Source organism: Manduca sexta, chromosome 3 (assembly GCF_014839805.1).
Source record: "Manduca sexta isolate Smith_Timp_Sample1 chromosome 3, JHU_Msex_v1.0, whole genome shotgun sequence".
Lineage (NCBI taxonomy): Eukaryota > Metazoa > Arthropoda > Insecta > Lepidoptera > Sphingidae > Manduca > Manduca sexta.
Window position 1 is genome coordinate 4,525,582 of NC_051117.1, and position 24,013 is coordinate 4,549,594.

The 24,013-nt window shown below is 34.6% G+C and overlaps 1 protein-coding gene across 1 annotated transcript in view; it reads right to left on the reverse strand.

The window, feature by feature from the left end:
• The window catches only part of LOC119189321, a 155,760-nt gene extending 135,713 nt beyond the window's left edge, over window positions 1–20,047 (reverse strand). Inside the window, exon 1 of the mRNA XM_037438548.1 lies at window positions 19,606–20,047. Coding sequence (XP_037294445.1) covers window positions 19,606–19,930 — 325 coding nt within the window. The 5' untranslated portion in view covers window positions 19,931–20,047. The remainder of the gene's footprint in view (window positions 1–19,605) is intronic.
• Window positions 20,048–24,013: the final 3,966 nt, after the last annotated feature.

Sequence of the window (24,013 nt, forward strand, 5' to 3'; positions counted from 1 at the left end):
ACATCAAATTAATAACGTCCTTTTTTGAAGTTAGTCAACAAAGTGACCAAGCGCAGAATAATAAAGCAAATGAAAGCGAAACTGTTGTAAGCTTTAGTCCCCATTTTGTAATACTTTTGTTTAATTCTAAAAATAACCGTAATAATGTGGTTCGAGTTCATGAATGGTCTAATATATCAAATAGCCCACGCACGATATGCGGTCTTATATTAAATCTAAAAATAACGTTTCCTGAAGCGTGGGAATGCAATTGTTTGGGCTTTCCTAAATAAATATGTGAGCAATAAATAAAAAGGTCTATGGCGCAGTGGGCATCGGGTATGAATTGAGAATCTCAGCTTCCATTCCCTGCGAAAGAAATGTTGTGTGGTATGTGTATTTATCTGATTTGTTGAATCATATGTCTCTGGTATGATATCTAAGATGAGATTTGATTTATTTATTTATTTATAAGGTCGTTCACAGCTAACAAAATAAACACAATAAAAAAATTAAGTGATACAGTACGCCAATTACTATTGATTATCTAAAGTTAGGACTAAGTTTATATAAAAAACATAGATATAAGAAGTTGACTATAATCATCAGGTCTTAGTAATATTATGAACTCGAATATTAAAATATGTTTGCATGTTTTTAGGAGTAAACACAGGAATCTGTGAACGAATTTTAATTAAATTTTCCATACAGATAGACCATGCGTTGGATTAACATAAAACAAAAACACATCACAACTTTATTCCCGAAGAGGTATACAATGGTAAAACCAAAACACCCACTCTTCGCGTATGTGTTCCGACCCATGATGTGATAGGGGGAAAACCGATCGCCATATCAGGCACAACTTCCAAACTCCGGGCTGATATTGAATAGAAAAAACCACGATCACTTTGCCCTATTCAGATCCGAAGCCGTAATCACAGAGCGGTGTCTTACCGCGCAAACACAACTTCTCCACCAAAGCAGTCACACCTATTTCTATCTCTGAAATAATAGAACTACTATCTCAGAAAAAATTCTAGAAACGTAATAACCAATACCTTAACTTGTTGAAAATTGATATTATACGTATTAAGAATGCAAGCTATAGAGGGCGGGCAAACTTTTTATTTAATTACATCCATCCCTCGGAGGGACTGACGCGGCTAGACCTTCAGACCGCTTCATTTATCTCCCTCTTGATAGATGGCGATACAATCATGACAATTGTATTAAATTTATGCTGAGCTGTGTTTAATAGTCCGAACCTTGTGGAACTTGCTGCATACAGGCTTCCAACAAGTTCTTGGAATCTTGAGAGGAGGTCATTCATCGATACTGAGTGAAAAACGTAATATGCCTGACCAGGTATCGAACCCGATACCTCAGCACGTATTGCATACTACGCCACAGAAGCAGTCATAAATAGTTTAGAAATATCATCACAAATACCTTTTATTATTGATCACTAAAACGAATATTAATAGCTATAAGGCAAATAAGCATTTAATACAAATTCTAGAATTTACGACCATAATAACTGGGGTATAACCGCTGTATTTTATTTACTGCCACCGAAAAGCACAATTTCATCGTCGTAAAATTGAAATTAGATATAAAAAACTCGGTCTGTCTTGGTAATGCGTCAAGATGGAGCGGTTTCTCGGGCTATTTATAGTCAGTTTTGGTCTACGCGCCCGGCTCGACTGAAGTGAGAAGATGCGAGACTATCTGACCAGCCCCGCTACTGCAACTCCTGCAAGCCAAGAAGTGTAGACATTGAGCATTAAGACCGGTGAAACTAACAAAACTTTCCCAAAGAATAAAGAACTGGTTGGCGATGGCATGCATTTTACGACACCGAACGGTGAAGCTCATGTTCAGCTCAGCTCTCGACACATTCCAATCTTTCTTTACCACACAAGAAAATAAATCAAAAGAAATATACCTAATTGTCCATTACCCTTCATAGAATAGAAAATTCGCATATAAAATTGATGCGAATATCAACTTTATCAGCCTATCTACCAATGAGACGATCCGAGGGGCATATCCCCTATTTTTTATTTTTCACAGCGATTAGTATATAGAAAAGATGCTACAATACATTTAAGTAAGGAATCCTATCAAAAACCAAAAAGAATTGACCTCCATAGATTCAACGTATCAGAATTAGCCAAGGTATCAAACCTAAATATACTAAAACCGATCTTCGTACTAATCTACGAGCTTACGAAAACAATTTAAGACATTTCAGCCTTATCACGTTCACTATAATTTGATGAAATTGCATTTTTTAAGGAGCGAATTTTCTAGAAATTGGCACGTGAAAGTATCGGTCGAGGTTCGTAGTTGATGCTCTTAAATAGGTCAATTTTATATACGAGCCTCGAGGCTCAGTGAGTGACGAATCGGTAATGAAGGCAAAGGTCGTAGGTTCAGAAAAACCGAGACATGTTGATGACGAACCTAAAATACATTCCATATACGGAATGGTTCATAGACGTGGTATTAACTATCAACCTACAATTTATGTATAATACATATTAATGTCCATACATTATTCAGTTTAAAATTACTAGTTTAGGAATGATATACTAGGAGTGAAATTTTAATAGCTTCAAAAATTTATTTGATGTTATTTGTGTCCTCAAACGGAGAGCTATATCGCTGGCCCACTTACAAACTTCTATGTTGTATTTTTTTCACAAATTGAATTATATGTATGTATATATCACATGATCTTTTTTAGTATAAAATAGTCTTTAGTATAAAAAACTAATAATCCCCAAACAAAAATAGAGAAGGAACCATTAATAATTATTGGCGTTTCAAATTTTTACTCACATGAGAATTATAAATCAAATTTTTACAACATAAATAAAACTAACATAGGACCTTGTTCCAATGAGCCAGCTGTATACAAGTGGAAGTTTTTCTAATATTTTTTATTATTCCTATTTAAATGTAAATGAAACCATTCGCTCAAAAACTATTTCATAATATAGGAATATAACTTGTAAAACCACTATTTATGAAAGCAAAAATGATCACAAGCAGATTCAAACACAATATCTTTAATGATTTTTTGAAATACTGGGTACATATCAACAATCACACAGACAAGGCAACTATTACTTCTTTTCCGTAAGTTTATGGCAAGATGAAACTAGAAACAAAATGATGTTTGTTGGTCTGATTTATTTCATGTATAAATGGTGCTTATATACTAATCTGTTACGTAGCGTACATGACTTATCACTTATCTAAGTCTACGTAATTTTATGTGCGACGTGGTTACACTTCTAAACTGAAATTTATTAAAGTAGTTATTATGTCAAAACAAAAAATACAGATAATGAAAAAGCCTCATGTTTGGAATCCATAGCCGCAACGAGCCAATATTGCATTGACGTTGTAAGGGCAAAATGCCAAAGACTTCAACTCTCTATAAATAGAATTGGAATGAAACACTGAATATTTTCATAATTTATGTAGTCCTTATACTAATGGGATTGGTGAGAAACAAAAATAATCAAAACGTCTATTGTCATTAAAATAAAACTATTTTGCGGATGTTATCACGGTTTTTATATTATAACTAGTTGACCCGACAGACGTTGCCCTGTCTTAACTATGAATTTGCAGCGCGCATTCTGTCAATCGCTGACAGTTATTTCAAACAATTGACAGTTATATACAATTAATATTTTCGTTAAGTTTTCTTGATTTTTCTAATTTTCCTCGCAATTTTTTGATTTTTTTCTTTGATAAGAACCTTCTACTGACAATACAAACACAACAAAAAAATTAGTGAAATCGGTCCAGCCGTTCACGCGTGATGGCGTGACCAAGGGAAATAAGGATTCATTTTTATATATATACATTTTTCACGACGTTTGTCTGTCATATCAGGAAATGGCAAAGGGTGAAATTTTCGAAAAAGGAACCCGACAACATATAAGTACTAATGTGCATAAATGCGCTCTACAAATCGTTCTCATGATAATTAGATTTTTCATAAATTACGAAAAGCCCGAAGAAATCGGGTTTTATATAGATGCTTCACCACTAGTATCGGGAAAGGGGGAAGGGAGAGGATGCTAATAGATGTAAGAAGCACGTTCACGAAGTTGCGATCTCAGCCAGTGTATAACATTATGCAAGTGTTGTATACGAACAAGGGTAATCATTACCTAAGGGTGTTACGATGCGTGTAATGTCAGGAATTCCTGCATACGAAATAATCAATTTCGCAGCGGCTAGCTACGGTTTTGCCAGGTACGCAGGAGATATGATAGTGCACAAGTGCGCAATACACAGGTGCACTCTCTGTTCCTTCACTCTCATAGTTCCGTACGACGGCAATCCGACATGACCGGACAGAGATCAGGCGCAGGACCAACGGCTTTACGTGCTTTCGGAGGCCCGGGGATATCACACCACCGACTTCCTAACTCCGAGCTGCGACTGAGTTATATTTTTAAGATGGAAAAACCCAGTCACAATAATTTTGGTCCGACCCGGGATTCGAACCCAGGACCTCAGCGCGGTAGTTGTACTCGTACTGTGTGCAACTACGCCACCGAGGCAGACAAACCTGATACCATATTTCATAATAGTTACCATATATACATGATTAGTCTACCAATCCGCACTAGGCCAGCGTGGTGGACTAAGGCCTAAGTAGAGGAGGCCCGTGCTCAGCAGTGGGCAAGTATATAATACAGGGCTGATATTATTATAATTATTATTATACATTATTAGTATCTATAAAACAATCAATAAATCCACATTAACATGTATAATTTAGTTTTCTAATCTCTAAAAAGTATGTTAGTCTCCAAGTAACCTCTAAAACACTAAATAACATTGCCAATATATCACAAAAGCACACTGCAAATGACCTTACAGCATGAGAGGCTCGTTACGGAGGTCCACTTAGCCTCTCGCATGAATAGGCTCATTGTGCTGTCTGTCCTCCCCATTGTGTCCTATGAAAAGTGGTATTATATTGTTATAATCATGATTTTATTTGAATAGGGGTCAAGTGAAGAATTGCTTCTCGGTTTTAGGACGTATTTTTGGTGCTTATTTTTGGAAAGTATATAATTATATCGTTAATGGAGTGGATTGGAATTAAAAAATTAAATGATAATAGGTTTTTTTGAAAATTACTAGATTTTTTTTGTCAATGTAACAGTGTATGCTTGATTGTAGACTTAATAAATAAATTAATTAATATTATGCTCGTTTTCAGTAAGCGTTCAGATTTCAAAGAAACGAAGATGTTTTATGAGCAACTTTTTTTTGTTAATCCATGTGTAACAAATTTATTGAGTAATTAAAGTTTTTTAATCTATGTGTTATAACAAATTACGCATTAAAATTGAATTATTTATTTCTTTTGCATTTTGTCAAGAATTTCCTAACCTAAGAAATCATCAGCTTTGAAGTTAAATGAGCAATATAACCAAACTACTGAAACGATTTTGAAAAAAAATCTATTTCATAAAAGACCTAGTTCTGGGTAATAAACAAAAACAAAAAGACGTCGAATTGAAAACCTCCACTTTTTTTTAAGTCGGTTAAAATAATCAACATCACTATACAAAACATTAGAACACTTACACCTTAATATTAAGAACACCCTGTATAACTACAACAAAACATCACCCTATACATTTAGCTAATATTTATGAAGGGTTTAATAGTGTAATAGCATCGAGATGATTTACGACCTCCTGAGTTATTACATCTGAAGGTTTTATCGCAGAGGTCAGAACTTTTTATAATATTCCAGTTTTTGCAGCTTTTATGAAGTGACTCTGAAGGCCACTTTTAAATAGTTTTTAATGTCTCTTGATATAGGTGTGTTTTAAAATGTATTCCTTAGTTTTTTTCTAAAACTCGAATTATGAATGTTAATTACATTTTTCATATTTTTTAAGTATAGGAAATATAGGGTCTGTCATTTTTTATCTAAAAACATTGATTTTATTTATGACATACAGAATCGCTCAAAACAAATATAACAACAGTTCTTAGCAGTTATGAACTGGATTGCTTTCGGAAACTTGTGCCCAAATTATGATTATTGTATAGTTATGATATGTACAAAAAAAAACTAATATTAAGATTAAATTCAACTAAATTAACTACCTTAAATGTTTCTATATAAGATATAAATTTGATTTTTTTGTATTTGCCCCACCCTTATTAACCTCGCTGAATTGCTATTCATAACGTCAATTTGTTTGTATGCCAAATCATTGTCCGAACAACACATTCTTTATTTAAATAATATTTATGCATTACCACAAACTACAACTTCAGGCGCATTCTAAATTCAAATATTATTTGTGCGTACAACCACATCTTCAAGTCATTAACTAGTTTTATATTCCACAATCCAAGGAAACAGCTCCAAACATCCAAGCAACATAACAGTAAACAAAACCCCCCGCCCCGATCCAATTGTGGGCAATAAGAGGGACTTGAATACACTTCGTGCGCTCTTCGAAATCTGGTGGTTAGTCGAACCTGACTAAGTAGGGATGGTAAAGCAATTGCTTGTCACTTTTCTATTCGTTTGATTTATTTTCTCATTATCTATACTTCTATACTGTTAAATAAAGCTGAGGAGTTTGTTTGTTTGTACGCGCTTATCTCAGAAACTACTAGTTCGAATTAAAAAAATCTTTTAGTGTTGGATAGCCCATTTATCAAGAAAGGCTATAAGATATATAACAAGACGCTATGACCAAAAGGAGCGGAGCATCAATAAAAAATGTTGCAAAAACGGGGAAAATTAAATTCTTTGGAGAGCTTCCGTTGCGTACACTGTATAAACGGTTAAAGTTACGCAACAATCATGTATGACGGAATATTAACTCTTAAAAACTTCTAAAAATATATGTTAAAACAAAGGCCCTAGCCGCATCTGTTTGCCTGACTGAACACGATAACCTCAAGAACTACCCAATGAATTTCGATAAATGATGATGACCGAAATTCGGTTAGGAGGAATTCATTTGTGGAATTTTTGACAATCATTGATCCATAATTAATAACTACTACAAATAAATAATCAAACCATTTAAATATAGCCTAGCAACTACGAAGTCTACTAAACTAACAAAAACCAAACCATTATTTCAACCAGCAAATAGCTTTATTAACAAATTAAACTCACTTTATCACGGAAAGGTTAAAACACAAAAAGTTCAACATTGATCCGTTCTATAAAACGATGCGAAGTTCCTGAATTTCGACCTTGAGACATACAATTTTACCGTTCAACTAAGTCTGTGCCAACATCTAACCTGTAAATATACTGGAAAAATAACTAGAGCTTCGTCAGTCGCTGTTATGATGTCGTAATTGCTTCTTCACACTGTTTGTTGAAAAAAAGACTTTGTAGTACCAATCAAAGATGTTATTTTCAATTTATCATTGGTATTCTTAACTTAGGCTTTAATACCAGAGGTTCTAAGTGTAATCTTTAGTTTTTTATTTACAGTTGTTTTAAATAAAAGATGGCAATTATCTTCAATCCGATTCAGAGAATGAACCAATTAAAATAATTCATTTGTAAACATGTCATAAAAATCTGTGTTCGATTTTTGAAATAGATCGAAAAAAAAAACAATATGATCGTTTGTTGAAAACCTCACAACAAAGTTGAAAACGGCGGTTAGCAACTGAGTTTATTTGTGAGTTTCTTTTTGAATGTTCTTTTTTTAATTGGGTTGTCACGGTTTTCAAATATAAATTGCAAATAAATAACATGTTAATACCACCGAAAAAGTACGTCTACGTGTGAATTTTCAATTTGAATAACTTGTTCGGAGATGAAACATTATCAACATAAATAAAAATAAACATAGGACCTTGTAATATTAAGCCTAAATCAAGGAGGAATATTAATTGTCTTTTTTATGTTAAACAAAATATATTTTTTATATATTTTCCAAGATAAATATAAATAAAAAAAGACATTGTAAAGTCAGGAATTTATAATAATCAAATTATAAATTCAAAAATAATTAAAGTACCAACATCAAATTTATATACATTACAATGTCTAGAACAAACGTTGATAAATGACCTAACACCTTCCCAAACTGGACAATACTTATGGCCCAACCGGGGTAGATGATGGTTATTTTTCTCACGCTAAGCAACGAGAGAGCCTCTATTAGGTGCTCAGGGCGTTTACAAACATCTGTAACGTTTACTAAGTGGTTGGGAGGTTTTCTTTAACGAAGTTATTTGGGAGGTAAGCTTTATTTCTGTTTAAGACTGAGGTTTGCGAGGCCGAGAATTTAATTAGCAGGTTATTTATTTTGTTTGTTTGACAGGTGATGACACACTAGCGACTTACTGGCGAAAATTAAAATTGAATAATAATTATATTTAAACATCGAAATAGAACTATTTTTCGGATTTTATCGCGGTTTTTATATATTATAGTTTTCCTACGACGTTTCGAAGACTTTGCAGCCTTCATGGTCACTTGCGACTGAAATGACTGGACATGAGAAGTCAGAATTAAAAAAAAAACTGTTTTTTTATTCAATGGCTTAAATTGTAAATTTTCGAAACGACGATCTTAACTCGGGAACTATCACTTCATGTTGTTAACGTTATTGAACTAAGATTTTTATCATACAATAGATGGCGAGACGATCAAGATTTTCGCCTGAAATTATATTGGCTCCAATAATCACTAATCGAAACGAGTTTACAGCGAACATTGCGGCTTAGTAGCACAAAAAAACATGGTACCCATCTAGATCCCCTATGATGTAAGCACGAAAGATATTTCCACTGTCAAACTTCAGTACTTTAAATATCAAAGGTTTATACAATTGTAAATATATTAACAACTAATAACCCTACAAGACATGGATAAAAGTGGACGTACGGAGCGACATAGTCGTGAAATAACGACCAAGCTCCTTAAATAAAGATTAAAAAAAAAAAAAAACCCTACAAAAAATATTTTCACATTCAACTAGACCATTCGGGCATTGTTAGATGCTGAATATTTTAGTTGGGTCCGTCAGTACCAGTTCCAAACATCATGGAAGCTTCGTATCTGATATTTGACATATTTACAGATTTTGAGGTTCTATTATGAATTTATTGGTACCGACGAGATGGAAGATTAAACCTTAATTTACGGGCACAGTATAATGACCTCATTGCATCAGAGTAAATCCAAGTCGTAGCCAAAACGCCTTTCCAACGTTAACGTAAACAGAAAAAAAATGTGTTCCAGGTTCAACCTGGGTAAAAAAACACGCTATTTTCCCGTAAAGCAACCGACTTCACGAATCTTCATCTATCTCGTATCCCTTCAATCATCGAGAAACTGACCCAGGTGTAATTTGTCAGTCCAATGTCGCGGCTCGCGTGCGCCCTCGCAGTTACCCTGCCAATTCATTTGCCGCCCAGGTATACGCACGATTTGGGCTACGCATGTGTTTTAATTTATAGCATTCTGTTGAAAGTACAGAGTCTTGATTATATAAATGCACGTTATATCTTTCCAACGTAGTTTTGCTTTGTGTTTTAAGATTGTTAAACTATATAGTTTGTTATAGACTGAACATTAGGGCCAAATTTTTGCTTCAAATGTTATTAACTGTTATCAAGTCGCTGTCTTATTTGAAATGTCCGTATGACAAGATATCATAGTACCCTTAGATATTAATTCAAAAATAATAAATCTACAGAAAATATGCTTATATTCGCATTAAAAACGTGCATGATATGGAAAAAATATGACTTATTTTACATTGGTGTTTTGCTATTTTATGGTAGATTGAGTAACCACCACATACGCGCAAAATTTTTGTATGAGAATCTTCCCAATGTTCGCTCTATAACAAACTGTATAGTTTAATGTCTTTGTGGGTGCCATTTATAAGAATTAAGTTCCACATTTTATTACATGTTCAGGTTTTTTATTTTTCAGGTCAGGTTATAAAATTGGTATTGAGAGTTTAAGTAGATAATATGCACTGTGAAGTCGGCGCTACTATTCAAGCATTATTTAAACGAATTACGAAAAAAAAATGTATTCGAAAAAATGGTTACGATATTTGAAAATCGAATCCATAACTTCGTTGTCCACGAAAATAAAGATAAACAATGGACTTCTAACTATAATATTACCGAGCTATTCAAAAGAAATACAAAAACAACCCACAAATTTAATATTAAAACCATTTTATACGTAAAGGAAAACTTAATTACATGCACCCAAAGTTAACGTTTAGAAAAATACAGGCGCACGACCGCTGCGTGGAAATTTACACACTTGCAATTTATTCTAAAGTTCTATTTCAAAGCAAAATATACTGATATTACACCTGGCTAAAGTACATTTTAGAACAACTCAAATAAAGTAGCAAGTCAAATTGCAAATTTAGATGTGTTTTTTATGTGAGATCGTCTGGGTGCCCCTCTACTCAACACACTTAAAGCATTATAATATGTTTATATACAGTAAGAAAAATAAATCCACTGCTAGTGGTAGGATATATTTTATATCTACCCGGATAGCGACCACCGTACACAAGGTGTTAAAACCCGCTATAGTGGCCCACGTAAATGTCGCGTTCCAGGATCAGCCTGTGTATATCCGGTTCTAACAGGCCGGCATAATTGTGCCGAAGGGTAATCATCTCTCGTCAAACGACATTCTATTGGACCCCGCTCTATATACCAATTACAGAAGGTTCAGTTTGCCGTGTGCGTATAAAAAAAAACTCACCATGTTGTGATAAAATATGGAACTAATTTCTTGTATTGGCAACGTTAACTTTAAAACGAACAAAAAAAAGTAGTGCTCCCAAAGCAGGTTTTTTATTTTCATGGTGAGACTATAATTCACGATCAAAAATTGATTGCCCTCCCTCGAGATTGATTCGTTGTGGGCAGTTTTATTACTTACGCTCTGACGTATCGGGTTTAATTCCCGTGTCAGGCAAAATAATATCGAGTTCTGTTTACTCATTAACAATCTGAAATAACCATAAATGGCAGCTGGTGAAATATGTTATAATTACTCCTGAAATAAAATAACATGTTATATAAACAATTAACCCGAACCGGAAATCGAACTTCGAACCTTTTACGACAATCTACCACGCCACGTCTATAGAGTCGTAAATATTTGCGCAACCGAATTGAAGCATAAATCGATAAGGCCAAGATCGAACAAACTTCGCTGATAATGTTATCATTCGTATTGTGTAATAACTTCGCCGTATACATTTATAATTGGTAAAGTTTCGTATCTAAAATTGGTAAGATATTCGCTTATTGCAGGCACACCCCTTATTCATAGACGTTATTTATCTAAGGACGGAGCATTGTTGTGATAACAAGTCTGGGCCCTTATTCTGTATGGTAGTGTAAGCGCGTAACGCGGCCGTGTCATGTTATCTTCGAGAAACGTGCGTGGAATGGTATTCTGTAAGCCAAATTTCTATAGTCCTAAACATGATGCGTTGTGTTACGTGCTTATTACGCACTGTCAAAATAACGTGCGGGATAGAGAATAAGGCCCCTGTTTTGTTGATCCTTGTTCTAGACATAGATTTTTATACAAGCACAGCAATGTGACCCCTTGTATCTAGATAATAAGTGTGGTAATAATATCAGCCCTGTATTGTATACTGTACCACTGCTCGACACGAACCTCTACTACTGCGAGGAATTAGACATTTTGGCAGACTTCACATGCCCTCATATTTTTTATAGAAAACGTCAGATATACAAGGTTTCCTCACGACATTTTCCTTCGCCGTTAAAGGAAGCGATAATTTACAAAGAATTCACACATAACTCTAGAGAAGTAAAAGGTCTGTGCCGTTGGGCTTTGAACCAACAGTCACTTGTCTTGGCAGTCCTTTCCACTCCCAACTAGTCTATCGCCACTTTTAAAATATGTGTGAATATTATGAATGTATAAGCAATAGGTTTCTATAACAAAATTTAAGATCACTAATTGTCCATTGACAGAAAACACATCTTAATATAATTGTAAAATGTATGATATTGTAACTTTGACTTTTCGCATGAGCAATACAGGTCTGCTCCGTGACCACGAAGGCTGCAAAGTCGTCGAAACGTCGAGAGAAAATTATAATATAAAAACCGCGACATAATCCGCAAAATAATTTTATTTTATTGTCATATCTTAATAGCGAGGGATAAGAATTTGTGACCTTTAACGCGGTCAGGGCGCCCTCTATCTAAATATAATAATCTTTAAGAAAATTAGATGCTTTAGTTAATCTTTTGCATACTCCTCCAAGGATTAAAGCCTTGTCTAAAATGCCAGGCGAAAATGATCCTAATTAAATAGTAAATGGACAACTAAAATCATCAATTCCAAACTAAAATCACAAAATTAATGAATAAATAATCCTGAGATACTAAGAGTTTATTACAAAGTTTAACAATTGAATCAGTTCGTATTCAAAGATCTTAATCCAATATAATTTGATTTTTCGATTTAATACACGAATATCGTCTTCAAACGAAAGGGTTAACTGGAATTTGCATAAGTTAGTACGTCTAGACGTTTACTATGAACACACTGAGCAGGGGCGGATTTAAAACGATCCGTTGAATGAAAGAGTTATAAAAACTTTATTTTCTAAATACGAATTTAATGCTTGATTTTACATTGTCTATCTATACACCATATTATAAAACAAAGTCCCCAAAAGCTGTCTGTCTGTATGTGATCGATTTTCTCAAAATCTATTGAACGGATTTTTGTACGGTTTTACTAAAAGATAGTGCAATTCTTGAGGAAGGTTTAGTTTAATAGTACATTATGGATTTATGAAAATTGACTAAAATATAACGATAAATGTTTAAGAGGTTAGCAAAGCTAGTTAAATGCTAAAAGTAAGTTTTATTCATAATGGTACGGCTAAGTGATTATAAAGGTAAATGGTGGGGTTCAATAGTATGTTGACTGACAAGAGTTGATTACCCCTGGACAGTCGACATAATTATGCCGACTTGTTGGAACCGGATATACACAGGCTGATTTCGGAACACGACACACGTGGGTAAGTAAAGCGTGATTTTAGCACCTTATGCACGGTGGTTGTATTGACACGTATAATAATATACCTCGAGCCTGCTTACACTAAACAAAACCAAGTGGGATACTGTCCCCAAAACACTTTCCAAATACTTCCCGTTTGCGTCTACGACAAGCCAGATTGTTGTGATATCGTATAGCATAAATTATTAATGAATTTTATCTGTTAGTGGTTCGTCTTGAGGAATACTTAACTATTGGGTTACTGCGTTAGTTAACTTGAAACTTTTGAGGCAAATAATGTTAATTTTTGTAATGAAGCCAAAGAAACTGATTGCACAAAAATATAGAGTTGCTTTATTAAATTTAATTTGTTGCGTATCTATGTTATTTACATGTTCAATGTGGAATATTTTTTGTAACGAAGCCAATATTGATTGATCATAAATTATTTACAGATTGGTGCTACATCAGAAATGGTTACAAAGAATATGTTAATAAAGGTTATTGGTAGAAATTACTTTAGACTCAATATTTTTATAAATACATTTAAAGAAAAATATGTATATATTAATTGCAAAGAAGAGATTTGGTCACCTGTGTTCTCATCCCTTTGCCGTTAAACGGAATCTCTTAAGGTATTAACTAAAAGCATTCCACTAATTGCCTCTTAAATCATTTATATAACTTTACTGCGCACATGTACTTCAGAAAAAATATAAATGGGTATAACATTTACTAAATAGAGTACAATTGGTGGTCTTATCATTAAAAGCAATTTCTTCTAGATAACCATAGTATAGAGACAGGAGAAAGGAAACCTGCAGCTGTGTACAAGGCAGCTTCTTATATAAAAAAAGATAGACTAAAATAAAAAAATCTTGTGTGGACACCGTGACAAATACATATAAATAAATAAGTATATAGGTTAAATATGAAAAAAAAACTTAATTCAAATAAAAAAAGAAAACATACAATGACAAATGCATACATAAATATATACGAATGGATGACATATTTATTTAATGTCTAATATGTAGTTATACTGGTGTAGATAAATAAAATAAATAACCACATAAAATATACATAATTGAAAATAATAAAATTAAAATCATTTATTTCAATTCCGAAATTATATCACTAGTTAGTTCGGTCAAATTAAACCAAAAAAAGAGTGTTTCCACTAATTATTTTATTTTTTATTATTAGGTTTTGAACAACTTGACCCATTTTCAGCTGGTTGGGAATTTTTGTATCTTTAAATGTATAGATTGACCGGACTATGGAAATTTATAGCAAAAACAAAAACATTCTTTTAAAATCCTCACCTTTCAAAATACTGGTGGAAGTTGAGATCGACTGAGACCCAAGGGATAACTCACAACCTATAGATCAACCTCGACGTTACAAGATTTGTCTTAAAATGCGAGAATTTCGACTATAAAGAACGTAAAAAAAAAATACAATACGACGGTTAAAAAGCTAATTGAATAAGAGATTCTTTTTTTATTGAAAATCTTAATTATGTTAAAAAAACGTAGAAAAAAGTGCTGATTTTAAATATATATGAAACTTAGTGTCGCTTAATAATAATATTATATCAGCCCTGTATTATATACTTGCCTACTGCTGAGCACGGGCTTCCTCTACTACTGAGAGGGATCAGGCCTTAGTCCACCACGCTGGCCTAGTGCGGATTGGTAGACTTCACACACCTTCGAAATTCCTATAGAGAACTTCTCAGATGTACAGGTATCCTCACGATGTTTTCCTTCACCGTTAAAGCGAACGATAAATTCACAAAGAATACTGCATACCCGAGAAGAAGAATTTTGAGGATATGTGAAGTCTGCCAAGCTGCACTAGGCCAGCGTGGTGGACTAAGGCCTAATCCCAGTAGTAGAGGAGGCCCGTGCCCAGCTGTGGGGCAGTATATAATACGGGGCTGATATTATTAAAAAAATAACTTTCAGTACTGAAGTTTTTTATTATTTTATGTGCAAAGGACACGAAATGGCATAATGAAAACACGTTTCTAAAGAAAGATTTCTATAATTTATACGCTATCTAAAAATCAAACCTTGGATCACGCTTCTCAACCTTACTAAACCAGTGAGGTAATTGTGAATTGTATAAAAACAGCATAACCTTACCCTTTACTGCAATACGCGCGTAACCCTAAATTGCCACATTCATTTGTATTCATAAACGCAAACCGATGGTCTGACCCGATAGCCGATTTGGTCCGGTCCCAGTGACCGCGATTTGTTTTTTTAGTAATTATTTTTTTGGTTTGATGGTGTAGTTGTGTTATGGTATGGCTGAGGTACTCGGGTTCCATGTCCGGGTTGGGCAGTAATATTGGGTGTTTCTACTCAGTATCAGCCAAGTCTTAGTGCCTGATATGACGATAGGCTCGCTCCTATCTCATGGGATGTAATACGCGCGACGGAAAATGGGTGCACCTGTCACGCCGATACTCCTTCGGGATATAACGGCGTGAGTATGTATGTGTGTGATAATTATTATTTAGTTATCGTCGGAAAAAAATGTTATATTAAGTGGAAACTATTTAATTTGAAGAATTCCATTAGTGTTTTGTCTTAAAAAAAATTACTGCTGCCAGTTCTGACAAGAGATTTATTTTTGCAGAATTTTAAAAATTAAGCGGGCTTGTTCCGAAGAATAGACGATCACGCATAAATCTTAAACCGATTTACATTAAATTATAATATAGACTATGTCTTATGAAATCTATTCTTTAACCTTGCAACGCATTCCCATGAGATTTAAAACACAAGAAAAGTCTTATACGCTATGACCATACCTGTTAGTACCAGTAAGGTATAATTAAAAACAATTTATAACTCATTAAATAACAGCTCGCATTAGAACCACACTCGATTGCGTACGGATTTGTTCGTGGAAATAGCCTGATAATGACGATATTTGCAAGGCACTGCAATATATGTGCAATATGACTTAGGTTTGTGAAAGGTGAAATGTTTTTTTAATAAACAATAAAGTTAAACACGCTATAGTTTATTGTTTGTTTTGAAGGGTTGGTGTAGATTTTATCGATGCCTTGGTGTAGTATATTGTACGGTGAACTGGGAAGTCGAGGGTCGAATCAAAGGCAAGATTTTGGGTGGTATTCAGGCCTAAGTAAATCAAGGGTATTTTGTTGTGAACTAGGATATTCAGGGTCGATTCGAATGCAAGATTGGGTGGGATTTTCTATTATGAATTACTCAGGCCTGGAACTGCTAGAAGGGTTGTCGTTCAAGACGACTAGCAGTCGTAAAGAGTAAAACCTTTTAAGTTTATTATTCTTAGCCTTTAAAACAGGAGGTGACAGAAGAGTAGGAATGTCTCCACACTCCTACTCTTTTATAGCGTATAAATCGTATTTTTAGCTCACACCTTTATAAATTCCATGCCAGAACTGCCTCGTTGGCATAGTTGTAACTTTACACTGTACGAGTACGACTAGAGCACTGAGGTCCTGGGTTTAAATCATGGGTCAGTCTAAACTAACAGGGACTGGATTTTTCCATATTAAAAATTACTCTCTCGCAGCCTCGGAGTCAGGAAGTTCGCGGTGTGATACCCCCGTGCCTCGGAAATCACGTAAAGCCGTTGGTCCTGTGCCTTATCTCTCCCCGATCATGTTGGATGGCCCCCTCACCAGATTATAAGAGTGAAGGCACAGAGAGTGCACCTGTGCATTGCGTATATGTGTGCACTATAACCTATCCTACTCACTTGGCTGATCTCTGTTGGCATTGGCCGCCATGGCCGAAATTTGGATAGGAAAAATCATAAATTCCAAATGTCGTCAATTGATCGCTAACAGTCGAGGCTATACCTAATCTGCTACAATTGTGTGGCCACAGAATTAAGCAAATACATAGAAGCTAACACCATTAATTCCATCGTCGACAAGCTCCATATTTCGTGTCCTTTGCCGCTTGACAAATTCTTAACACCAAAAATTAAAGGATACAGCAAAATTAATGCCTGGCATGGCAAGGGGTAAACAGCGGACTGCTTTACATTGTTTAACATAATGTGACGGCAAATTTGTGTATTCAGGTTTTTCTGTACTTCGTTAAAGTTTGAACGTTTAGTGATTTTAGGTTACTTTGAGGAAGTAGGTAAATTAATTCGAGACAATGAATCTATAAATAAATCATAAAATAAATATAATCGGAAAGAAATAATAAAAGTGATATATTTAAAGAAGCTAATTCCTGAGTAAATCATTTCTGACTATAAATGAGGGTATAAATTAGTTTTTAATAATCTAATACCAATTCAGCCCCCTTTTCCCAAGGAATCAAACCAATAACTTTTCACTTTATACAATTGTACGATGTGGTACCCATTCCATAATTCCATCCGAAAACATTTACTTAATGAAGATAAAAAACAGAAGAGAAATGATATATTGAGCCATATTTTCTAGCTTACATCAAGATTATTCCTTCCTTTGAAAAGAATATTCTGTTCCTAGTTTTTGTTTGGTCATTTATCATAATGAGATGTTCTTTATGTTTATCTTGTTTAAGTTTGCATGGCGTATTGTTTTGTTTATTCGAAACGGCGAGAAATGATATTAAATATACGTTTTTTTTAAATATGTTTACGCGAACCTGTAATTTAAAGGGCACAATAAATAATTCATCGGATCGGTGATGGAATCTCACATCCCATAATTCATTAATTCACTTTTACAGCGAAGTATCGCCACTTGATACCTCTCTAAGAAAAATAAAAACCAACATGGACATCACATCAGACACGTCGTTCTAATACTACCAACAATCGCTCGGTCTCCACACCGCCATAGGCATATAGTTCAGTGTGTATGCCTCTTGGTACTAAATTCAAATTGAGGTCTATAAGGGCTCGCGAACATCTCCCTTCCTTCTACCTTCCGCCTATCCTAATATAGTTTTCCTCCGCCCACACTTCCTTCCCAGATATCCCCACCCTATTCCCCTAGAGACTGCCGTGGTTGCTAAGCCGGGGAATCGCCTGTACACCGTTCACAGGGTATCCTTGATGATAGCCACTGTGACTTCAAAAAAATACTATTAACCCAGAACTAAAAGAAAACTTAATTACAATACTAATATGACCGAGTCGCGAAACTATCAACCCTGTCAAGGTTGCAAGAATAATTGTCTTTTTCTCAATTTATCATTCCGCTCCACGGCAACAAAAACCGGTTGGAACGTTGTATTAATTACACGGCGACGAATGACAATGACTCAACATCTTAGAACAATGCCTTATGAGTTTGTTTTGCTCGCAGCTAAATAGGGCAGACAACTAGCATTTTTATATAGTGTACAAGACGGAAATGATCTCAAAGGTGTCGTTCCGACTTTTGTTATTAACATAATTAGAGAGATTGAAATAAAACTATTTTTCGGATTTTATTGCGGTTTTTTATATGATAATTTTCTCCCGATGTTTCGAAGACTGCAGCCTTCATGGTCATGGCAGGGACTGAGGAGTTAGTCGTCCGAAAAACACACTGTTGCTTGGCGGCAGAAAAAGACATTGCGGTAGTACCTACCCAGGCGGACGCTCACATATGAGCGGCTACCACAAGTAATTACATGTATGTTTTATTTTTATTTCTTTTGTATTAATTTATTTCAATTATTTGTTTTATTTTATATAATGTTACTAAAACTAAATAAAATATTTGTTTCTATTCTTTCTAATATTCCTCACTGACCCCCGCACTTACGACTCCAAAACACTTCTAAAAGTTCGCAAGAGTATAAACGTAATGGAAAAATTAATAAACGTAATAGAATCGCTTGTACATCTAATCAAATATAATAGAAACATTAGGAGCATAATTTAAAACGTGGGTGTTATTAACATTCCATTGAATTTGCGTAGGCGACAAAAATAACAGAACTCAACTCAAAACTTGGACCCTTAAATGTCAAATTTAAAGGAATTTTGCACGGTTCAAATATTTACCGTAGGAAGCTATTAAGTCATTCGTGAATAATTTATCGTCTATTAATGTGTTTTAGTGTTTATATTGCAGGAAAATTTTCTTAATGGACTTTATTCGATTTTGGTACACGGCTGCTCGCCTTTTTGGATCTCATTAAGTTGATTAAATCATTTTGTAAGTTTGTAGTTTGAGTGCTAGGTTTTATGGTTTTATTTATTTTAAATACCTGTTTGGGCGTCACAATATCAAAAATAAATGGTCGCACGAAAATCATCAATAATGGGCAAACAATATTAAATTTATGGAGTAGAGTAAACATACAGAAATATTTACACTGGTTCCATTGCTGACATTAATATCGATCTTCATTTTGTCAAAATTTACTCGTAAACACACACGAAAAACGAAATCAATTCATATTAAGATGTATAAGATATCATTTTAAATATTAGATCCTGCGCAGACGCTGTTTAGCACATGACTTCGCAATTATCTGTGGAATGTAGACGTCATCTGCGCAAGGCTTTACCCTAGTAGAATTAGATTAAGCATGTAGACTTACCTGCAAGCTTGCTGATAGGCGGCGTGATCGGCGCTGCGGCAGTCGTCGCCGTGTTTGGGGGGTACACAGGGTCGCAGCATTCCCGCTCCGGGAACTCGCTGCCCCCCACCCGGGCCGCCAGCAGCACCACCACACCCACCACTGAACATATCCCACTCACACACCTTTGCATCGACGCTGTCTCACTGAACACTCTTGATCCGTACCGTCTTATACCAGAAGACCTTAACCCCATCCGATTTCGCATTCGAAGTAAAATATATCTGTCTCCCTCGCCCGTGTTGATTCTATATCGGTTATCATAGCTGACCTTTTCTTTTGTCATCTGTCGCTAATCACATGACACTTTTAAGTCTTTATCTTTTATTTTTTTACACTTAACGCGTATTAATTGACTTAGAAGCGCGCGAATGTTTAGTGTATACTTAATAAATATCTGTATTTTAAATCTGGAGAAAAAAAAATGTTAAGTGTACAACACAAGAATAAACGAAAAATTGCTGAGGAGAACTGAACTTTTCAACCGTAAGGGTGGGGGCACACAAAATTCTATTTCAAAAATAATTAACAAGCAAAGGAAGCACTCTCACGCGGCCTTCATGCATCTCACTCGAACGCTAAAATCAATATTTTGTATGTCGACATTGAGTACTGACCGGTGACCTTCGGTTAAGCGGTGATCAATAATATCTTGACATATTCAAGTAACCTATGGCGTGCTTAATATATTATTCTATCGATCGTGATTGAAAACCTACTTGTGTTATATAATTACAGGGTACGGCAGTCATGGTGCGAAGATATTTAGATTTATACATTTTGCTGGTAGGATATATTTTATATTCGCCCGGATAGCGATCACCGTACACAACGTGTTAAAACCCGCCATAGAGCCCACGTAAGTGTGTGGCGTTCCGGGATCAGTCTGTGTATATCCGGTTGCAACAGGACGGCATAATTGTGTCGACTGACGAGGAGTATCTTTCGTCAATCGATATTATATTGGATCCTACTCCATTTACTATCAGGTGCAGGGCGGTCACTTAATCGTGCATGTATAACGAAATAACTATATAAATATTGACACGTCTTCTAAGTAAAATATTAACGACTATTTAAGTACTATTTAAATACGCATAGGGCTTAAGTTATTGTGATATTTGTCTCTGCATATATTATTTCTTAGTATTATAGCATTCTTAAAATATTTAACAAAGTACAAACCACTTTAAATACATAATGCATACTTAACATTGACTAAACTGTATTACATAATAATGACTCTAAGACACGTCGATTAATCCAAAATACCTATCAAATAAAATAATGACTGGTAATTTTCGATATTTATCACCGTATAATAACCGGTATTACAATTATCTGTAATTACCGGTATTTATCAAGATTAAAACCCGGTTATACTCAATGTACCACGTCCCTAATGTTAAAAGGGCATTAAACAAATTGAATTCCTAATATGCTATTTAACTTTTTTCGCGAAGAATCGTAACGTATATTACTTTTGTTCGCAAACTTCTTCTATTTAAGAAAAATATTTCATTAAATGATACAAAAGATCGTCCATTACGCACCTTTCTGTTTCCCTTTAAAAATGACTTTCTGGTGATAATTTATATTAATTGCACGTTTTTACGCTTCAAAGGTACTGATTTATTACGAAGGATATTTTTGGTAGCATCATTGTTTGCTGTCTAAGCTATGAAAAGGAAAGCCAGCTTTATTCTCTTTTTTATTTATTTGTATGACGAGACGAGCTTGCCGTTCGCCTGGTAAGCGATACGACCGCCCATAAACATTAGAAACACCATCCAACGCCATGAATTACAAAGTAGTTTTTGGTGTTCTACTACGCTCGCCATCCTGAGACATGAGATGTTAAGTCTTATTATGTCCAGTAGTTACTGCTGATTAAGAAGAAATTGTCAATTTAATACAAATGTAGTGTTTACCAAGACACGTTGACATCGTCTGTGCAGTGACTTATTTGACACACTCGTTTACCTGCCCTATCATTATCAGGTCATTACCTGATCACTGCTCGTCGTTATTGTAAAAACTTCTGGATGCAACACGATAATTATTACGCAACGTTCTAATCTAACAAATTATAACAGAATATTTTCCAAGATGTACGTAACGAAATAGTTCTTACTGTAATATAATTACTTTTTTTTGTCGCTTCTGTTTTTTGTGTGTCTTCATATATGCATTCTATAAATAGAACAAATGGATTAGGACAAACAAACAAAACAGATGACAAAAAATCTCGTAATAATATCACCGTAAAAGCCATTTCTTTACGAATATTTATTTTAAGAAATACTCAACAAAGTTAAGATTACTCACACATTGCGAACTGTATTGACTGTTAAAAATCCTTCTACTCTTATCCCCGCCGTGGGGTCACCTCAACGCACGTTGCAGAAATTATTTGGTTCGGTTTTAGGAGCGACCGTCTGCTTCTGATCTGATACAATCCAGGTCGAATCTTGTTACAGTAGCTTATACAATTTTGGCCGGCCGGGGAATTGTATCCAGACCTTCCCAAGGGTAGTTACTGAGTACCATATAGGTACGTGTTAGAAACCTCGTGTCCTTATCCCATGCATTGTAGTAGCTCAGTATAAATTGCAGAAGTGATTTGACTTTGATTTTATGACTAGCCGCCTTCTTCACGTAAGATGTATCTCGGGATTTCAAAGTTAGGTAAATCATACAATAACTCCAATGTCTAATCTTCCTATTAAACTCGTGACTTCACAGTCTACCTGCTGTAAGACTACGCAAGGTTTTTTTTATGCTTTAAATGACAAGACGAGTATGTCGTTCGCCTGATGGTAAGCGGTACGACCACCAACAGTAGAAACACAATCCAACACTTTGAATTTCAAAGTATTGTTTAGTATTCCACTGCGCTCATCATACTGAGACGTGAGATGTTAAGTCTTATGTCAGTAATTACACTCGCTACAATATCTTTCAAACCGAAACACAACAGTGACTACACACTGCTGCTTGGCGGCAGAAGTAGATATTGCGGTGGTACCTACCTAGCTGGACTCTCACATTTAAGTGACCTACTACTAATAAACGCACACACGCTTTAAAAATTCAAATTAACCGAAACATTTCTTTTTAATTTACATTAACGTCCTTTTACAAGTCCTCAAAAAGTTTTCGTATTTGAGGCCGACTTTCGCTGACTTATCGTAATAGTTATACTAATTAGTAAAGTTTCCTTTGATCTCTTTGAAACGATTGAGATTTTTGATGATCTCTACTTGATTTTGTTTAGGATTACTTGGATTTTAATTTTTAGTCTGTTTCACATTATGTAAACCTTATCTATATGTTATAAGAACTAATTTAGTGTAAATTACTATAACAAGAAGAGTATGTTAGTGTGTAACGTAAATATGTAAAATGTTAAAAAAGAGATTTAAACCACGCAATAATTTACGTTTGAGTTAAACATGTTGAATGGCGAATAATCACGAAATCATTAAGATTTCGTGGTTATTCGCCATTCAATATACAAAAAGACTACATTGCTTTGCATTAGCCATGTACCCGACAACATTAAGCCAACATTTTAATGCCCACTTAAGAAACTCGTGCGCATTTATGATTCTAGAGCTAACACGTATAGCGTTCTCTCTCAGTCAGCGTCTATTTCACGACGACAAAGTAAACTTCGAATATATTACAAGACGATTAAATACAAAAGTCGCATTGTCGATTATGTTCCCATATAAATGGTAATTAAATTAGTAATTAAATATTTTCAACAAAAATTAAGTCGCATTTTCGATTATGTTTTCGTATAAATCGTAATTAAATTGCTGGTGGTTATATTTAACAAACATTAAAAAAATTTCATGAACCTTTATTAGTAATATAACCTCAAGAATATTTCATTTACAAACTTGACATTCTGCTACGGAATATGAATGAAAATATCAGCGTGGGTAGACAAAAAAATCAGCTTTAATAAATATATGTTCTGTAACTTGAATGAGATAAAACTTTTTAGGTTCACATAAGAACAATATAGGACGAATAAACAAAATGATAAATATCAAGCTCTAGCTAAGAACAAAGAAACTTCAGAGAGAAATGGAAAAATTATCTAAAATACACAAACAATATATCAATCTAGATTGGTACTGCTGATTGGCTTTGGGTTTTTCTATTCTCTGCAATATTAGACTATTCTACCCACAAAGTTACTGCAACTCCTATAAAGCAGGATTATAATCAACATGACATGATATATATCGATGGACAGCAGTATGTGGGTGTTTAATTAAAAAACACGCCTTGCTCGGGATTAGTACTTGTGTTTTTTTATACTGACACGGCCAAGCGACCTGATAGTAAGTGGAGT